The 18,519-nt window shown below is 35.8% G+C and overlaps 1 protein-coding gene and 1 non-coding gene across 8 annotated transcripts in view; both read left to right on the forward strand.

The window, feature by feature from the left end:
- The window catches only part of LRRIQ1 (leucine rich repeats and IQ motif containing 1), a 224,631-nt gene that overhangs the window by 77,159 nt on the left and 128,953 nt on the right, over positions 1–18,519 (forward strand). For all 7 annotated transcript variants that reach the window (XM_070788886.1, XM_070788891.1, XM_019960315.2 and 4 more), the window contains 2 exons: positions 1,574–1,647; positions 7,904–7,997. In XM_070788886.1, the coding sequence (XP_070644987.1) occupies positions 1,574–1,647; positions 7,904–7,997 (168 nt within the window). The remainder of the gene's footprint in view (positions 1–1,573; positions 1,648–7,903; positions 7,998–18,519) is intronic.
- On the forward strand, positions 17,436–17,542 carry LOC139183402 (U6 spliceosomal RNA). The gene has a single exon (XR_011566990.1). It is a non-coding gene; the product is annotated as a U6 spliceosomal RNA (small nuclear RNA).

Genomic DNA, 18,519 nt, shown 5'->3' on the forward strand with positions numbered 1-18,519 from the left:
TTCTTTTATTACCTTGGATATTTTCCCCTGGAATTAGTGTTGCTCAGGTAGTGTTAATAGTAGTATTGTACTTAGGATTGAATATAATCAGAGAGATCTTCCAGTCTCCTTATTTAGTCTATTTTAGCCTCAGTAGCATCTTCTGTTTCTCTTCTAATGTAGAACAGGATAATACAGGAGTTAAGCTCAGCACAAGGGTTGGCTTTGTGACATGATGCTTCCAGTCACAATATTATCCTGTAAACTTCTGATCTTAGAATAATAGTACTTTTTTTTTTTTTTTTTTGCTGTTGTTGTTGTTTTTACCGTGGCAAGATGTTGGTAGGAATAAAGATGTAAAAATCTCTGCCAGGACAACTAGAGAGACATTATAAACACCAAGAAAGTAAAAGTAGAAGTTAACTTCTTTTTTGTTTTGTACCAGAGATACTCCTTTAGTAAAAGCTTATTCTGAACATGTATGAATCTTCAGCATTTATAGAGGGTATTAATTCAGAAGACTTTTTTATTTGTGATGAGAATATATTTTATACAAAGAAATTTGCATCTTTTTTAAAGATTTAGATGAACTAGCTTAATTTTTATTGCCAAGTAGCTAGGGTAATGTGATGCTATGTAACAAAGAAAGTGTAATCTTGTCTTAGTTTGAAATGCAAATCAAACTAAAATTAATTTTCCCTTCATAGCTTTTTGTTACTAATTGTGAATATTTTCAATATTACTTATATTCCTTATTTAAATGTGGGGTATTAATGATAGTTGTATCTTAAAAAATGATAGAAACTTTTAAAAGCCAGAGAAAAGTTTACTGTTATTAGAATTTGAACGTGCTTATATTAATGAATATGAGTTTTAAATATTAGTATATGTTTGATAAATTTAAGTATTTTATCAATAGAAAACATTTTCTATTATTATGTTCCTTAAATGCATATTTCCAATTTAAAAACAACTCCAGTGTAACTTTTATACTTACAAGACTTATAATACTTTGAATCTAGTAAGGGAAACTTTTTCAAATTAAAAACAAAGTTATTGACTCTAATTAAAGTTATATTATTAATATGTAAAAATAAATAATCTTATGTTTTTTTTTTTTACTTTTAATGGTTTGTTATATGTTTGAGCCAGAGAAAATACATATAAATTATGAATTCTTTATAAATTTATTCATATACAAAGAGTAAACAAAACAACAGAAAGCCCATTTATTCTTATTTTAATACCAAGTACACATTAAGCTTCCTGATATTTATTATTGATATTAGCAATTCCATGATCATTTCTCTTTAGAAATAAATATAAATATTTACATATTTGTATATATTATTATAAATATATTATAGAATAAATATTTAGCATCTTATAACTACTGTATTTTTTAAAAGTACTTTTAGTTAATGTTACATTATTGTATTTTATTGTGAAAATGCAGCTGTTATGTATTTCTTCCAGAGTTATAATTTATAACATTATATTATTGCGTTAAATAAATATATTATTGTATAATTACATCAATAATATTAAGAACACTCCAATTTAAATTTTCTTTAAATTCCATTTTGGTTTTCAGCTTGACAAAAATTGCACCACTTTTTCATTTTGTTTCTTTGGAAAAACTGGATGTCAGCAACAATTGTCTTTCTGGTAAGTTTATAATAATACATAGTTGTTTCTCAAATAATAGGCTTTTGGGTTTCTGTTCTAAATATGATAAGGAAATCTTCTGGGTAGATGTATATAACATATCTATACCAAATGGTGTAGAGGAGGAAATTTTTCTCTTTTCTCAAACTGGGCCTGAGAATTAAACTGATGTAAATCAGATAAATAGAAGAAAAAAAATACAAGTTTTAATTTTTCTTTTTTTTTTTTACTTGTACATGAGAGTCCTCACAAGAAAATTAAGACCCCAAGAAGCAGTTAAGATTGAACTTACATAGTGAGTCAGACGAAGAGTAGTAAATTGTGAAAATGAGAGGAAGCCGAGGGGCTTGGGCACTAAGGTAGTTAATTGGATTGAAAAGTGCCTAGGAAATAAAGGCTAGTTTAACAAGCTTGTTTGCATACATATCTCTTGGCCTTAGCTTCCCATCCTTAAGACAAGAATGTCTCTTTGCTTCTGTTATAGGAAAATATCTTTCACATGGGAATTTAATTTCTTGCTTTTAAGAAAAAGAAGGAAGATTAGAGTGCTCTTAAATTTGCTCCTTTTTTTTTAAGTGCATTTTAAACCATAGTCAAGGCTATGGTTTTTCCTGTGGTCATGTATGGATGTGAGAGTTGGACTGTGAAGAAAGCTAAGCACCGAAGAATTGATGCTTTTGAACTGTGGTGTTGGAGAAGACTTTTGAGAGTCCTTTGGACTGCAAGGAGATCCAACCAGTCCATCCTAAAGGAGATCGGTCCTGGGTGTTCTTTGGAAGGAATGATGCTAAAGCTGAAACTCCAGTACTTTGGCCACCTCATGCGAAGTGCTGACTCATTGGAAAAGACTGTGATACTGGGAGGGATTGGAGGCAGGAGGAGAAGGGGATGACAGAGGATGAGATGGCTGGATGGCATCACCAACTCGATGGATGTGAGTCTGAGTGAACTCCAGGAGTTGGTGATGGACAGGGAGGCCTGGAGTGCTGCAATTCATGGGGTCTTAAAGAGTTGGACACAACTGAGCAACTGAACTGAACTGAACTGAACTTAAAATAGTCAAAATGCCAGAATGGCTTATTAGGGTGCCATGTATTATAAACTCCTTTGAATGTGTGGTGAAATAATTTAATTAAAATTTTCTTTATACTTTTAAACGCATATTACTTCCATATCTTTCTGGTAAACCTTGGAAAATGTGAGAATTATATTCTTATTTAAAATTCATATATCCTATACCTATAAAAAATTAGTCTAATGAAGATAAGTAAACACATTTGTCTAACTTGTTGACACCTAACCATTACAGAGGAGACATCCATCAAAAGTTTATTAAAGAATGATGTATTGATTTGGTTAAACAATCCCTTACCCTCAAACTTCACCATCCCCAATTTTAGTCAGTCCCCTTGTAGAGATAATCACAGTTCTAAATCTGTCACCATCGGTTAAATCTGACTTTCCTACATCTTTATATTAAAGGAATCAAATAGTATGTTCTTTGTTGACTCTAGATTTTGGTTGGCATTCTTGGGATATTCCACCACATCAGTTGTTCAGTTGTTTGTATCAGCAATATGTTTTTTTTTTTTTTTCCTGATGTGTGGTCCATTGCATGAATACATCACAGTTTGTCCATTTTCCTGTTGATTAATATTTTGTTTGCTGTTTGGGGTCAGTTCAGTTCAGTTGCTTAGTGGTGTTCGACTCTGCAACCCCATGGACCGCAGCACTCCAGACTTCCCTGTCCCTCACCAACTCCTGAGGTTTGCTCAAACTCATGAACATCCAGTCAGTGATGCCTTCCAACCATCTCATCTTCTGTTGTCCCCTTTTCCTCCTATCTTCACTCTTTCCCAGCACTGGACTTTTCTAAAGAGTCACATCTTCACATCAGGTGGCCAAAGTACTGGAACTTCAACTTCAGCATTAGTCCTTCCAATGAATACTCAGGACTGATTTCTGTTAGGATGGACTGGTTGGATCGCCTTGCAGTCCAAGGGACTCTCAAGAGTCCTCTCCAACATCACAGTTCAAAAGCATCAATTCTTTGGCACTCAGGTTTCTTTATAGTTCAATTGCCACATCTATACTTGACCACTGGAAAAACCATAGCCTTGACTAGACGGACCTTTGATGGCAAAGTAATGACTCTGCTTTTTAATATGCTGTCTAGGTTGGTCATAGTTTTTCTTCCAAGGAGAAGGTGTCTTTTAATTTCATGGCTGCAGTCACCATCTGCAGTGATTTTAGAACCCAAGAAAATAAAGTCTGTCACTGTTTTCCCATCTGTTTGCCATGAAGTGATGGGACTGGATGCCATGATTTTTGTTTTTTTGAATGTTGATTTTTAAGCCAGCCTTTTCACTCTCCTCTTTCACTTTCATTAAGAGGCTCTTTAGTTCCTCTTTGCTTTCTGCAGGTGGTGTCATCTGCATATCTGAGGTTAATGATATTTCTTCCAGTAATCTTGATTCCAGCTTGTGCTTCATCCAGCCCTATATTTCATATAATGTACTCTACATGTAAGTTAAATAAGCAGGGTGAAAATATACAGCTTTGATGTACTCCTTTCCCAATTTGGAACCAGTCTGTTGTTCCATGTCCAGTTCTAACTGTTGCTTCTTGACCTGCATACGGTTTCCTCAGGAGGCAGGTAAGGTGGTCTGGTATTCCTATCCCTTTAATAATTTTCCATAGTTTGTTGTGATCCACACAGTCAAAGGCTTTGACATAGTCAATAAAGCGGAAGTAGATGTTTTCTGGAACTCTCTTGCTTTTTTGATGATTCAATGGATGTTGGCAATTTGATCTCTGGTTCCTCTGCCTTTTCTAGATCCAGCTTAAACATCTGGAAGTTCTTGGTTCATGTACTATTGAAGCCTAACTTGGAGAATTTTGAGTGTGTGAGATGAGTGCAACTGTGAAGTAGTTTGAGGATTTCCTTTTGTTGGGATTGGAATGAAAACTGACCTTTTCCAGTCCTGTGGCCACTGCTGAGTTTTCCAAATTTGCTGGCATATTGAGTGCAGCACTTTCATATCATCATCTTTTAGGATTTGAAATAGCTCAGCTGGAATTCCATCAACTCCACTAGCTTTGTTCATGGTGATGCTTCCTAAGGTCCACTTGACTTCATATTCCAGGATGTCTGGTTCTAGGTGGATGATCACACACCATCTGGTTATCTCAGTCATTAAGACTTTTTTCTGTATAGTTTTTCAGTGTATTTTTGCTACCTCTTCCTAGTCTCTTCCGCTTCTGTTAGGTCCATACCATTTCTTTCATTTATTGTGCCCATTTTTCTTGAAATGTTCCCTTGGTATCTCTAATTTCCTTGAAGAGATCTCTAGTCTTCTCCATTCTATTGTTTTCCTGTTTCTTTGCATTGATCACTGAGGAAGGCTTTCTTATCTGTCCTTGCTATTTTTTGGAACTCTGTATTCAGATGGATATATCTTTCCTTTGCTCCTTTATCTTTAGCTTCTCTTCTTTTCTTACCTATTTGTAAGGCCTCCTCAGTATACCATTTTGCCTTTTTGCTTTTCTTTTTCTTGGGGATGGTTTTGATCACTGACTCCTGTGCAATGTCACAAACTTCTGTCCAGGGTTCTTCAGTCACTCTATCATATATAATCCCTGAGTCTATTGTATAGTAGTAAGGGATTTTATTTAGGTCATACCTGAATGGTCTAGTAGTTTTCCCTACTTTCTTCACTTAAGTCTTAAGTTTGCAATAAGGAGTTCATGATCTCAGCCACGTCAGTTCCTGGTCTTGTTTTTGCTTATATAGAACTTCTCTATCTTTAGCTGCAAGGAATAAAATCAGTCTGATTTCAGTATTGACCATCTGTTTGGGGCACTCTGATTATAAAGTTCCTATGGAAATTCATGTACAAATACTTTTGTAACCTAAGTTTTCAGTTTTCTTGGATATATGTTTAAGGATGTAATTACTGGATAATAGAGTAGATACATGAAAGTCAAAGTGAAAAGTATTAGTCACTCAGTCATGTCCAACTCTGTGGCCCCATGGACGGTAGCCCTCCAGGCTCCTCTGTCCATGGAATTCTCCAGGCAAGAATACTAGAAGTGAAGTGAAGTCGCTCAGTCGTGTCCGACTCTTTTTGACCCTGTGGACTCTAGCCCATCAGGCTCCTACATCCATGGAATTTTCCAGGCAAGTCTTGGAGTGGGTTCCCATTCCCTTCTCCAGGGGATCTTCCCAAGCCAGGGATTGAACCTGGGTCTGCTGCATTGCAGGCAGTTTCTTTACCATCTGAACCACCAGGGAAGCCCCTGTTAGTGTATACTTAACTTTATAAGAAACTAATAAAACTGTTTTCCCAAATAGTTGTAACATTTTACTTCCCCACATTAGAGTTCCAATCACTCCGTTCTATAGGGTTTTGGTATATCATTATATTATCTCGTTATGGTTTTAGTTTGCACTTCCCTGATGGATAATGATATGGAGCATCTTTGCATACCTTTATTGATAGTTTCTGTATATTGTTTTGTGTATTTTCAAGTATCTTACCATTTAAAAAATTTGGCTATTTTTTATTGGTTTGAATAAATTATTTATGTATTCTGGATGAAATTATTTGCCAGGCATATGTTTTGTGGGTGTTCTGTCCCAGTCTCTCTTTTACCTATTAATTTTGTTAAGTGTATCTTTAGATAAGCAGAAATTTAAATTTTGGTTTAATTTTTTATTTTTAATAATTTTTGCTCTCTGTGTCCTTTGTAATATTTTTCTACATCCAGAATGAGATGGTTTTCTATACTTTTTAACTTTCTTATAAAGGTCTTGTACTTTAAGTTTTTACTTTTACGTCTATGACCTACCTGAAATTAATTTTTACAAATGGTGTGGAGTCAAAGATGAGTTGTTGAACAACTAAACAACATTTAGTTTTTCCAGAAACACTTCTTGAACAAAATGTTTTCATCATTGATTGACTTTGGTGTCTTTGTCAAAAAATTGATTTCCATTTTGTCCACCTTTTAACTGGTTTTCTCGTAATGATAGATGATATTTTCCTGTTTCTTTTTAATGTCCAATACTTTGTAACTGTATGCTGAGCATTGTTCATACTACAAATGTACTGAGTCCAGCTATTGTTATCTTTCTTTTAAAGTGTAGTAAATGTAATTCTAGCAGGCAGTTAAGGTATTGATGGATAATTGTGTTTCTGTCAACCTTAATTTCATTCTCTCCTATGGCAAATCATTTCAATTTTCAACTCTCAATGCATTCCTCTACCTCTGGGCATTGTCTTCACTCCTAATACATGGTCCTCCTGGATTTTGGCTGAATCTCTGAGATGCTGTATTCGGTTAAGTCTTATCTGACTGGGCTAAAATTCCAGTGTCTTCCCCTGCTGCGTGAACTATAATGTCATCACTCAGCTCTTAGCCTAGTAGCAGGTTAACTTTGCTAGGTGTTTCAGAATGTTGCCCTGTCTAGCACTCGACCAAGGAGCGGTGGTAAACCCTTACATAGACTTTTTCCCAATTCTCTTCCTACCAACATATATACACTCAGCTTCTTCACAGTACTTTTCACCATAAATTCCAGTCTCATGTCTAAACTTTGCCTCATCATTCAGCAAAACAGCCTCTTTGCTTGATTTCCACTTTCTTGCTCTAAAGTGGCTAAATAATTTTAGGCAAAAAAAAAAAAAAAAATGTAATTGTCAGCTCACCATGTGTGTTTGCTGTTTTCTCCCAAGTCAGGCTTAAAAACAGGTGCTTCCTGTTTATTGTCCAGTTTTATGATTGTTTTCTGTGGGAGAGCAATTCCAGTATAAATTACTCTTAATGTACCCTGGATTGCTGGATTGACCTACTGTTTTTACTTTTGAAAGTATACATGTAATTCTGTTTAGGCAAATGTTCAATTTTTACCACTCTCCGATTACTTTTGACTTTACTTTTTTATATGTTGTGTTAACGATCTGGCAAAGCTTGCTCTAAGCTGTTTACATGCTCATTTAATTCTCACCCTATGAGATAGATATAAACCTGAATTACCAAGCAATTGTATGATTTGTATAAATTCACACAGCTACTAAATGGTAGAAATATATATTATGATAGCAGAGTCTCTTAATATTGTCTTTTAAAAACATGTAGAATAAATAATTTTGTGCTTTTCTTTAATAGTCAAACATAAAATGGTCATTTATGTATAACTATTTTTCTTTATCTGTAATACCTCATAATAATTTTCATTGTTTGTTTTCTATAGATCTTACAAGTGCCATAAAGTGGTTTGATGCGTGCTTTTCTCTCCATGAATTGTCTCTCACTGGAAACCCACTTCTTCAAGAAATAAACTGGAGGTAAATAAATATTGTTGCACCCTATGTATGTACTTTATTATAATTGCAGAGAACACAATTTGATGAAAATTGTTCTGTGTATATTATTAATAATTGCCTGGGAAAAGTGAATAAAGAACAATTCAAAAGTTATTCTAAATAGAACAATTTTATAAAAGTAGTTTAAAAAATACCTTCTGCCTAAAATAATTTTTTGTACATGTAAGAACTAATATAAATTTGAAATGATAATTCTGATCCATACTACTGATTATATGACAATTTTAGTATGATGTTGACTTAGGTTTGTGTTTATAGAAAAGACATTTTTGTGGAATTACTTTTTGAGTCATCTACATCCCATAGTTTGCCATTTAAAATTATTTCCTTTCTGGTAATAATTTGATTTTGTTTTTATTTTCTGAAAAGAGAAAGTTGGTGTCTGTTAAAGTATGTATTATAAGTATGTGTGAATTTAGCCTCTATTTGGAATACTGCAGTAAGTACCTAGATGTAAATGAAAAAATATACTTCGTGATTTTTTAAATGAATTTTCTTTTTAAAAAAGTTCTCTAATCTGAAATTCTCAAATTATGCTAACAGCATTTTCCCTAAGATAGCCAACATTGTAATCAGTTTTTTTGAAGTAATTTACATATAATAAAATTTATCAGTTTATTTATGAATATGACTATTGTATAGAAATCATCAAATCATTTTTATCACTTTGAAAGTGAAACTGAAAGTGAAGTTGCTCAGTCGTGTCCAACTCTTTGCGACCCCGTGGACTGTAGCCTATCAGGCTCCTCCGTCCATGAGATTTTCCAGGCAAGAATTGCTGGAGTGGATTCTCCAGGGGATCTTCCCGATCCAGGAATCAAACCCTGGTCTCCCACATTGCAGGCAGACGCTTTACCGTCTGAGCCACCAGGGAAGCTTTTTAATCACCTTGAAAAATTAACTTATTCCTCTTGGTGGTTAGTCCCCTCTTCAAGTATTTTATAACCCTCTTCCAATACTTTAAAAATGTCTCTCTCTAATTTACTGGTCTTTTAAGAGCTCTTCCCATAAATTGGGATGCTGTATCATGATGCTGAGTATCAGTAGCCTGAGATGATAGTGCTTTTGTCTTCTTTTTGACTTGTGCAGGGCCTCCACCTCTTTTGGATACAGGCATCTTTTCTGGATCTTGGCTTCCTTAGATATCTGCTTTCCTTTGACTCCAAATCACCAGAGATGGTGCGTTGAGCATAGCACCTGTACTTAAAACCTGCCTAGCACTCTGAGGAAAGCTTGCTGATTATCTTCCTGCTCCACCCACCCCAAAAGCAGAAAACAACAAAATCAATAATGTGCTAATTTGTTACTATAAGCATTGGTGATGATTTAGTCGCTAAGTCATGTCCTACTCTTGCGACCCCATGGACTGTAGACTGCCAGGCTCCTCTGTCCGTAGGATTTTCCAGGCAAGAGTACTGGAGTGGACTGACATTTCCTTCTTCAATTACAAGGATTGCTGCTGCTAAGTCGCTTCAGTTGTGTCCAACTCTGTGCGACCCCATAGACGGCAGCCCACCAGGCTCCCCCGTCCCTGGGATTCTCCAGGCAAGAACACTGGAATGGGTTGCCATTTCCTTCTCCAATGCATGAAAGTGAAAAAATAAAGTGAAGTTGCTCAGTCGTGTCCGACCCCTAGCGACCCCGTGGACTGCAGCCCACCAGGCCCCTCCTTCCATGGGATTTTCCAGGCAAGAGGACTGGAGTGGGGTGCCATTGCCTTCTCCAAAAGGATTAGTTGTACATAAATAGATTTGTAATGAGAATAAGTAGGTTATTCAAAAGCATGTATAATCATTGTAGGACTGATTTAAGAACTACAAAATACCCAAAGTAGAATTTCTATAATATCTAGTGGGGTTTGGGTTTTGTTTTGTTTTTAATGACTGTTTGCAAGCTATCACTATTAAATTCACACACATCAGATTAATCTGAAAAACCATGTTATTCTTGGTTACGGTAGGACTTCTGTTATGGTTTGCAACAAGTGATGTAATCTCTGCCTGGGTTTTAGTTTGTAAAATAAATACTAATATTAACCTACCTCAAAACTTGTTGAGGATCTGTGAAATACTGAGTAAATGCCCCAAATAAAATATTATCTTTTTATTAAAAAAAAAAAAAAAAGTCTCTCCACTGTCTTATGGCTTTCACTGTTTCTAAGGAGAAGTCTGTGGACATTCTTGTCTTCATTTCTCTGTCTCTGGGTACTTTTAAGATTTTATCAGTGGTTTTCAGCAATTTGATTATAACGTGCTTTGATGTGGTTTTAGATAGATTTACTCTCCTTAGGATTTTTTCCTTGTTTATTTGCTTAGCGTTTTTCTAATTGCTGTAGATTTGTCTTACCATGTTGTGTTAGTTTCACATGCACAGCAACATGATTCAATTATTTGTGTGGGTGTATTCTTTTCAGCATTTTTCTATTATGGGTTATTATAAGATATTGAATATAGTTCCCTATGTTATGCAGTAGGTCCTTATTGTTTAGTTGATATATAGTAGTATATATCTGTTAATTTTGTTGTTGTTATTCAGTCACTAAGTCATGTATGAATGTTTTGCAACCTCATGAACTACAGCCTGCCAGGCTCCTCTGTCCATGGGATTTCCCAGGCAAGAATACTGGAGTAGGTTGCCATTTCCTTCTCCAGGGGATCTTCCCGACCCAAGGATCAAACCTGTGTCTCTTCTGTCTCCTGCATTGGTGGGCAGATTCTTTACCACTGAGCCACCAGGGAAGCCAGCTCCCAGTGTATCCCTCTTCCCTGCCTTTATTCTTTGGTAACCATAAGTTTATCTTCTAAGTCTGTGAGTCTATTTCTGTACTGTAAATAAGTTCATTTGTATCACTTTTTTGATTCCACATATAGGTGATATAGTATGATATTTGTCTTTGTCTGACATACCTCACTTAATATGATAATTTTTAGTCCATCCATGTTGCAATTCTGCTTAGAATTTACTGAACCTCTTGGATATTGTGGATTTATAGTTTCCATAAAATTGTGAAAAATTTTGGCCATTGTTTTTAAGTATTTTTTTCTGCTTCCTTCTATCTTCTCCTACGAGAACTCCAACTTCACCAATATTAGACCACTTGATGCATCCTTGAAGTCACTGTTGCTTTGTTCTTATATTTATTGTTTTTGTTTTCTGCCTATATTTCAGTCTTACTAGTTATTGCTGTGGCTTCAAATCCCCTGATGTTTTCTTCATGTGTAACTGCTCTGCAGTTAATCCTATCTAAACTGTTTTTCAGTTCAGATTAGATGTTATGATTTTCATTTCTACAAGTTTTCTTTTTTTTTTTTTAACATTTACAGTTTCTCTCTTAATCATGTTCATATATTCCTGAATCATCTTCAACATATGGATAATATTTATAATAGCTGTTTTAACATCTTTTCCAATGAGTCAACTCTTCGCATGAGGTGGCCAAAGTACTGGAGTCTCAGCTTTAGCATCATTCCTTCCAAGGAACACCCAGGACTGATCTCCTTTAGAATGGACTGGTTGGAACTCCTTGCAGTCCAAGGGACTCTCAAGAGTCTTCAACACCACAGTTCAAAAGCATCAGTTCTTCGGCGCTCAGCTTTCTTCACAGTCCAACTCTCACATCCATACATGACCACTGGAAAAACCATAGCCTTGACTAGATGGACCTTTGTTGGCAAAGTAATGTCTCTTCTTTTCAATATGCTATCTAGGTTGGTCATAACTTTCCTTCCAAGGAGTAAGCGTCTTTTAATTTCATGGCTGCAATTACCATCTACCGTGATTTTGGAGCCCCAAAATAAAGTCTGACACTCTTTCCACTGTTTCCCCATTTATTTCCCATGAAGTGATGGGAACAGATGCCATGATCTTAGTTTTCTGAATGTTGAGCTTTAAGCCAACTTTTTCATTCTCCACTTTCACTTTCATCCAGAGGCTTTTTAGTTCCTCTTCACTTTTTGCCATAACGGTGGTGTCATCTGCATATCTGAGATTACTGATATTTCTCCCGGTAATCTTGATTCCAGCTTATGCTTCTTCCAGCCTAGCGTTTCTCATGATGTACTCTGCATATAAGTTGAAAAAGCAGGGTGATAATATACAGCCTTGATGTACTCCTTTTCCTATTTGGAACCAGTCTGTTGTTCCATATCCAGTTCTAACTGTTGCTTCCTGACCTGCATATAGGTTTCTCAAGAGGCAGGTCAGGTGGTCTGATATTCCCGTCTCTTTCAGAATTTTCCACAGTTTATTGTGATCCACACAGTCAAAGGCTTTGGCATAGTCAGTAAAGCAGAAATAGATGTTTTTGTGGAACTCTCTTACTTTTTCCATTATCCAGCGGATGTTGGCAATTTGATCTCTAGTTCCTCTGCCTTTTCTAAAACCAGCTTGAATATCTGGAAGTTCACGGTTCACGTATTGCTGAAGCCTGGCTTGGAGAATTTTGAGCATTACTTTACTAGCATGTGAGATGAGTGCAATTGTGCGATAGTTTGAGCATTCCTTGGCATTGCCTTTCTTTGGGATTGAAATGAAAACTGACCTTTTCCAGTCCTGTGGCCACTGCTGAGTTTTCCAAATTTGCTGGCATATTGAGTGCAACACTTTCACAGCATCATCTTTCAGGATTTGAAATAGCTCAACTGGAATGCCATCACCTCCACTAGCTTTGTTCGTAGTGATGCTTTCTAAGGCCCGCTTGATTTCACATTCCAGGATGTTTGGCTCTAGGTGAGTGATCACACCATTGTGATTATCTTGATCAAATCAGACAGTGATCAGAAAGTACAAGTATTTAAAGAATGTGTGTAGATGTGAAAAGGCCACCTGATTATGTTTCTAGACATAATAGAAACATTTTGCCAGCTTGGTGAAGGACTTCATCTTCTGGAATAGAAACAGTCAAGGTCCCCATACAGGTGCACTAACTTGCAATCTAGGACTGCTTCTCTTTCATTGAGATTTAGAGCACTGATCCCCAAGTTTGGGTCCTCACTTCTCGAAACCCATATAATGAGTGAAGTTATGTCTGAAGGACTGTTTGACAGGTGATATTATTTATTATAAAGATGTCTAATGGGTTGTTTCTAGAGAGATATTTTTATTTTCCCAAGTAACTATAGAGAATAAGTTATAGAATTGGCATACAATGACAAATCAGAATGGCAGTTGTGTACATTATTCAGAGCAAGGGGATAATGGTTTTACTATTAGGTGTTGGGCAAATAGGGCATGAATTCTGTAGCTGATCTGGTATTAGTTACCATCTGAACAGCTGCCATGTTGCAAGTTGTAGAGGTTTAAAGCAAACCTATGTCCTGAATAATCTTTTATTTATTTTTTGTTATTTTGTTTGTAGAAAGCATCAACACTTATTTAATTGAATAAATATGCTTGTTGTAAAACCTACTGATATAACCTATTGTAAGACATATATAAAGATAATAATATTCACATTTTACTGCACTTAATATATATACTTTATAGTTTTAAAGAAATTACTTAATTAGAAATAATACTGAGAGAAAATAGAATAGTATTTATATGTACAATTATTTAGCTATTATGTTGTCTATGTTTAAATTAGTCTTTGTGAACTAGAACAATACCAACTTGTAAATTTTACCTATCAAATTTCATATAGATCCAGTTGCCCTAACACAGCTTTCATAATTTTAAGAAGAGATTCACTTATCTAAATAGTTTAAAATCTAGTGATCTATAAAATATGTATTTGTTAATGAAACGATCAACTCAAACTTTTACTAGTGTGTTCTGCTGAACTTTACATAACCCCTTGATACCAACAAAGGGATTAGTTATAGATTTTCCCAATTGGCTTCTTACTTTCATGTCCAGCCAGTGATAACACGAACAAAACTGATGTACTAAAAATTCTCTTTTTAAAACTTAATCCACAGACTCAGTTTGGAATTTCCTTTGGGAATGTGTTTCGTTCATGAATGATTAATAGAGCTTCTTAAGTGACAGAATATTCACCAGGAAGTTTTCACTGAATGAAATATTGATTCAGCCCTTGACTAGGAGGAGCCCAGCTGGAAAAACTAAGGCTGAGATCTCACAGTGTCCTTATACTTCATTTCAAACATGAATCAACTTGTTACAGCACTTTCTAATATACTTATCATAGAGTCTTTATAAGGCTGCATTTGATTTTAAAGCCAATCCCTGCACTACTAATTTATACAAATCTGACTACTGTTCCTTAAAAAAAGATTCAAGAAAAAAAATTGTTGAAATAAACCATTAGCTCCAATCTGGATATTTATTATGTGATTCACAGATTTCAAGACACTGTCACACTTTTCAAGATCCCACCAAACTACATGTTTACACCCAAAGATTCAAAACATCTAACTAAAATAACCTGGGAACTATTTTATGTAAAGATGATGAGTGTAACATCAGAATATTCCAAACGTAAAAATTCAAGGACTGTTGTCCCCCATTCTCTAGAATTTTACATGTAGCTAAAATATTGTACTTAATGAGTCTATATCAGTAACTATTAATATGTCCGAAATATAGCATTTGATGATAAAGCTGTCACTTTTCCCCATACTAACCTGGTGTCAATTAACATCTCAATAGTCTCCACATGATGACAGTTGCACCACCTAGAAACAACTCTACCGTCCTGTGTTAACTCTGAATGTACCTTTCATTACTTTGGTTGTCTGGAACATAAACATTTATTTTATTAAATAAGATATTTGTGGTAAAATAGTAATATGATCCTTAATCAGATAAAACAAATTCTAATTTTTTTGCCCCTTGGATGGTATTGGTTTATTTGGTTAAAATGGCTCTCCATTCCAACCATCAATTATTTCTGAATAGAAATAATTGCTCAGAAATATTCAGACACATTTCTGAATTGTTTCTTTATGTATTTGATATGTGCTGTTGAATTTTAGAATTACAGGGATAGTTTTCTAAAAACACCTTCATACCATTTATATAAAACTAATGGCAATGTTAACCAGTGACATATCATTGGAATGTTACTGCCCAGAGACCACAGTGTCTCTTATTTTAGCAAACTCTTCTGATATCCTTGATATATAGACTATAAGTTTCCTTAAGAAAAATGCAAGCTGTTTTTTTAATTTAAGATATTTTATAAATGATTTGAGTTTCAGTTATTTTTTTACTTCAAACTTGACCATATCTGATTTTAGCATAACATGCTGTAGTCTATTTTCTTCCCAGTGTATTGATTTTATTCTTTAAAGTGCACAAGAGAGACTGAATTTAAATATATATATATATACACATATATATATATATATATATATACACATTTCCCCGAACTTGTCAATAGAGGTCTATGTGTAGCGGAGGACTCTTCATTTCAAAAAACATCCCAAGCACAGCTGAAGAAGTATTTCAAGGACAAGCTTATCAGAAACACTACACTGGGGATTGGAGACCCACAAAAAAATCTTCCTTGAATTCTCATCTCAATTAATTTAGAGAGTCGCTAAGGCAAAGACTTAGACTTCCCTGGTGGCTCAGACGGTAAAGTGTCTGCCTACAATGAGGGAGACCTGGGTTCGATCCCTGGGTCGGGAAGATCCCCTGGAGAAGGAAATGACAACCCACTCTAGTATTCTTGCCTGGAAAATCCCATGAATGGAAGAACCTACAGTCCATGGGGTCGCAAAGAGTCAGACACAACTGAGCAGCTTCACTTTACTTTAAGGCAAAGATAGATGTATTAGACCCTGAGGCTCTCATGTGAGCAGCATGAGCATTGCCTTCTTTTTACTGACTCCTCATTTAGCCATATTGAGACCTGAAAGATGACTTCTCACGAGTGTCTCACAAGTATTACTGCATCTGCACTGTCACCATGGGTCCACCATCCTGGTGAGAAGTTTTGTGTATACAACCACTTACTGAAATGATTATACCCTCAAGGAAAAGATAGTTAGCTTTACCTAACCCCTAAGAATGCAACTTATAATAATAAGATAATATGCTTTATTAATTTCCCTTCCAAGGTATGCATATGTGTGCAGTTGCTTCAGTCATGTCCAACTCTTTGAGACCCCAGGGGCCGTGGCCTGCCTGGCTCCTCTGTCCAGGCTTCTCTGTCCAAGGATAGTCATTCCCTTCTTCATGGGATCTTCCTGACCCAGGGATCAAGCTCATGTCTCTTAAGTCTCCTGCAGTGGTAGGCGGGTTCTTTACCACTAGCGCCTCCTGGGAACCTATTTCAAAGACTGGAGCCTGTCACTGGCATAACTCATTTCATCAGCTGATCAGGTTCATTCTGGAAATCAAGGTATCAGATTGATATTTGCTTGGTACCCAAAGAATTAGAAATGTTGCTATTCTCAAGAACTATTTCCACCAAGTTATTAAAAGCCTTTTATTTGCTCTTCTATAATTTATGAGATTTAATTTTTTTTTAATTTACCAGTAATAGAGCATTTTTAAAGCATTATGAACACCAGTATAGTCTTAACTTTCAATACTCTCTATTATCACCTCTCAAAAATCATTTTTTCACACTTGACATTTTATAATTATTATTAAATAAGTTATTTTGACATCACAGTCATATCTTAAAGAAATCTGACTGGGTATTTTTATGAATAGTTAGAATACAATGTTGCTTTCTTAGTACTGTAATAAATTATTTGGTAGGATTGAATATTTCCTTGCTTTGATGAAAAAGTGAAATTGAAAGTCACTCAGTTGTGTTCGCTCCAGTACTCTTGCCTGGAAAATCCCATGGGCAGAGGAGCCTGGTAGGCTGCGACCCTTAGGGGTCGCTAAGAGTCGGACACGACTGAGCGACTTCCCTTTCAGTTTTCACTTTCATACATTGGAGAAGGAAATGGCAGCCCACTCCAATGTTCTTGCCTGGAGAATCCCATGGACAGGGGAGCCTGCAGGGCTGCCGTCTACGGGGTTGCACAGAGTCGGACACGACTGAAGCGACTTAGCAGCAGCAGCAGCAGTAGCAGTTGTGTCTGACTCTTTGTGACCCCCTTGGAGTTTCTCCAGACCAGAATACTGGAGTGGGTAGCCTTTGCCTTTTCCATGTGATCTTCCCAACCCAGGGATCGAAGCCAGGTCTCCCACGTTGCAGGCAGATGCTTTACCCACTGAGCCACAGGAAAGCCTTAGAAAAAGATTTCCTGTTATATTTAATATTGTATCTCTGAGGTGAATGCCTCTGCTTACCTTATCACCTGTGATGAATAGCTATTATCTTAAGGTAATGTTCTGCTTTTGAATCATATCTTCAATGGCTCTAAGCAGAAACACAATATATGCCAGATATGTAACCCTTTGTGGTAAGCATTATAGGTAGTTTTTGAATTGATAAGCATTCTAACTTCAAGCCACCTCAAAAAGTTCAAAACAATGCTAGCTGCAGAAGCACATATACTAAAATTGGAATGATACAGAGAAGATTAGCATGGCCCCTGTGCAAGGACGACACATTAATTCATGAGCCAATCTATATTTTGTAGCATAAGTAAAATAGGTAGCCAGGGAGGATTTGCTGTAGGACTCAGGGAACTCAAAACTGGGGCTCTGTGACAACCTGGAGGGGTGCGATGGGTTGGGAGATGAGTGGGAGACTCAAGAGGGAGAGAACGTAGGTATAGCTATGGCTGATCCATGTTGATGTATGGAAAAAACTAACAGAATATTGTAATTATCCTTTAATTAAAAATAAATAACTTTTTAAAAGCTCAAAATATATGGGCTCAAATTTTAACAGCTTAAACTCTTTATTATTAGCAAAGCTTTTATCTGCTTCTTAACATTGTAAAACATTTGATAATTACCCTGAAAAACCAAATCTAAATCTAATTTTTTTTCTCTTATTTGTTATCTGTATGGGGAAAATAAGGCAGTATTTCTGGAGTGGTTGGAGGAGTTTGGGAGCTAGTCAACTGTGTCCCCAGGAAATGGAAAACTGTGGTATTCTTCTATTTTGTTTCATTGAAAAAGATGTATTTGTACCTCTCTTATGATGACTTTTATTTAATACCAAGGCTACCAAGATCATAAACTATACACAGGATGCATTATGACTTTGGTTAGCCTTATGCATTTTTGCCTTAATGAACCACTTCCTCCATTAAAAAATAATTAAAATTATATTTTACAACTGTGTTTGCACAAATAGCTATATCAATCCTGACTATACAACCTAGATAGAAGGAAAAACGGTTATTAGGCTTTGCCTTCTTAACTCTTAGCATTTTAGTACTCTTACCCTGCCATCCTTCATTTAGTGTTTAAGAACTGTTTGTTTCACTTTTTAATTACCAAAATTTATTTTTAGAGCACTTTTAGGTTAACAGCAAAACTGAGCAGAAAGTAGAGAAAGCACACACACCCCCAGTCCCCACACATGTACAATTTCCCTCACTGTAAATATCCCACACCAAAGCAGTATACTTTTATTTTTTGGCCATGGTGCACGGCATGTAGA

This window comes from Bos indicus, chromosome 5 (assembly GCF_029378745.1).
Source record: "Bos indicus isolate NIAB-ARS_2022 breed Sahiwal x Tharparkar chromosome 5, NIAB-ARS_B.indTharparkar_mat_pri_1.0, whole genome shotgun sequence".
In the NCBI taxonomy this organism is placed as follows: Eukaryota; Metazoa; Chordata; class Mammalia; order Artiodactyla; family Bovidae; genus Bos; species Bos indicus.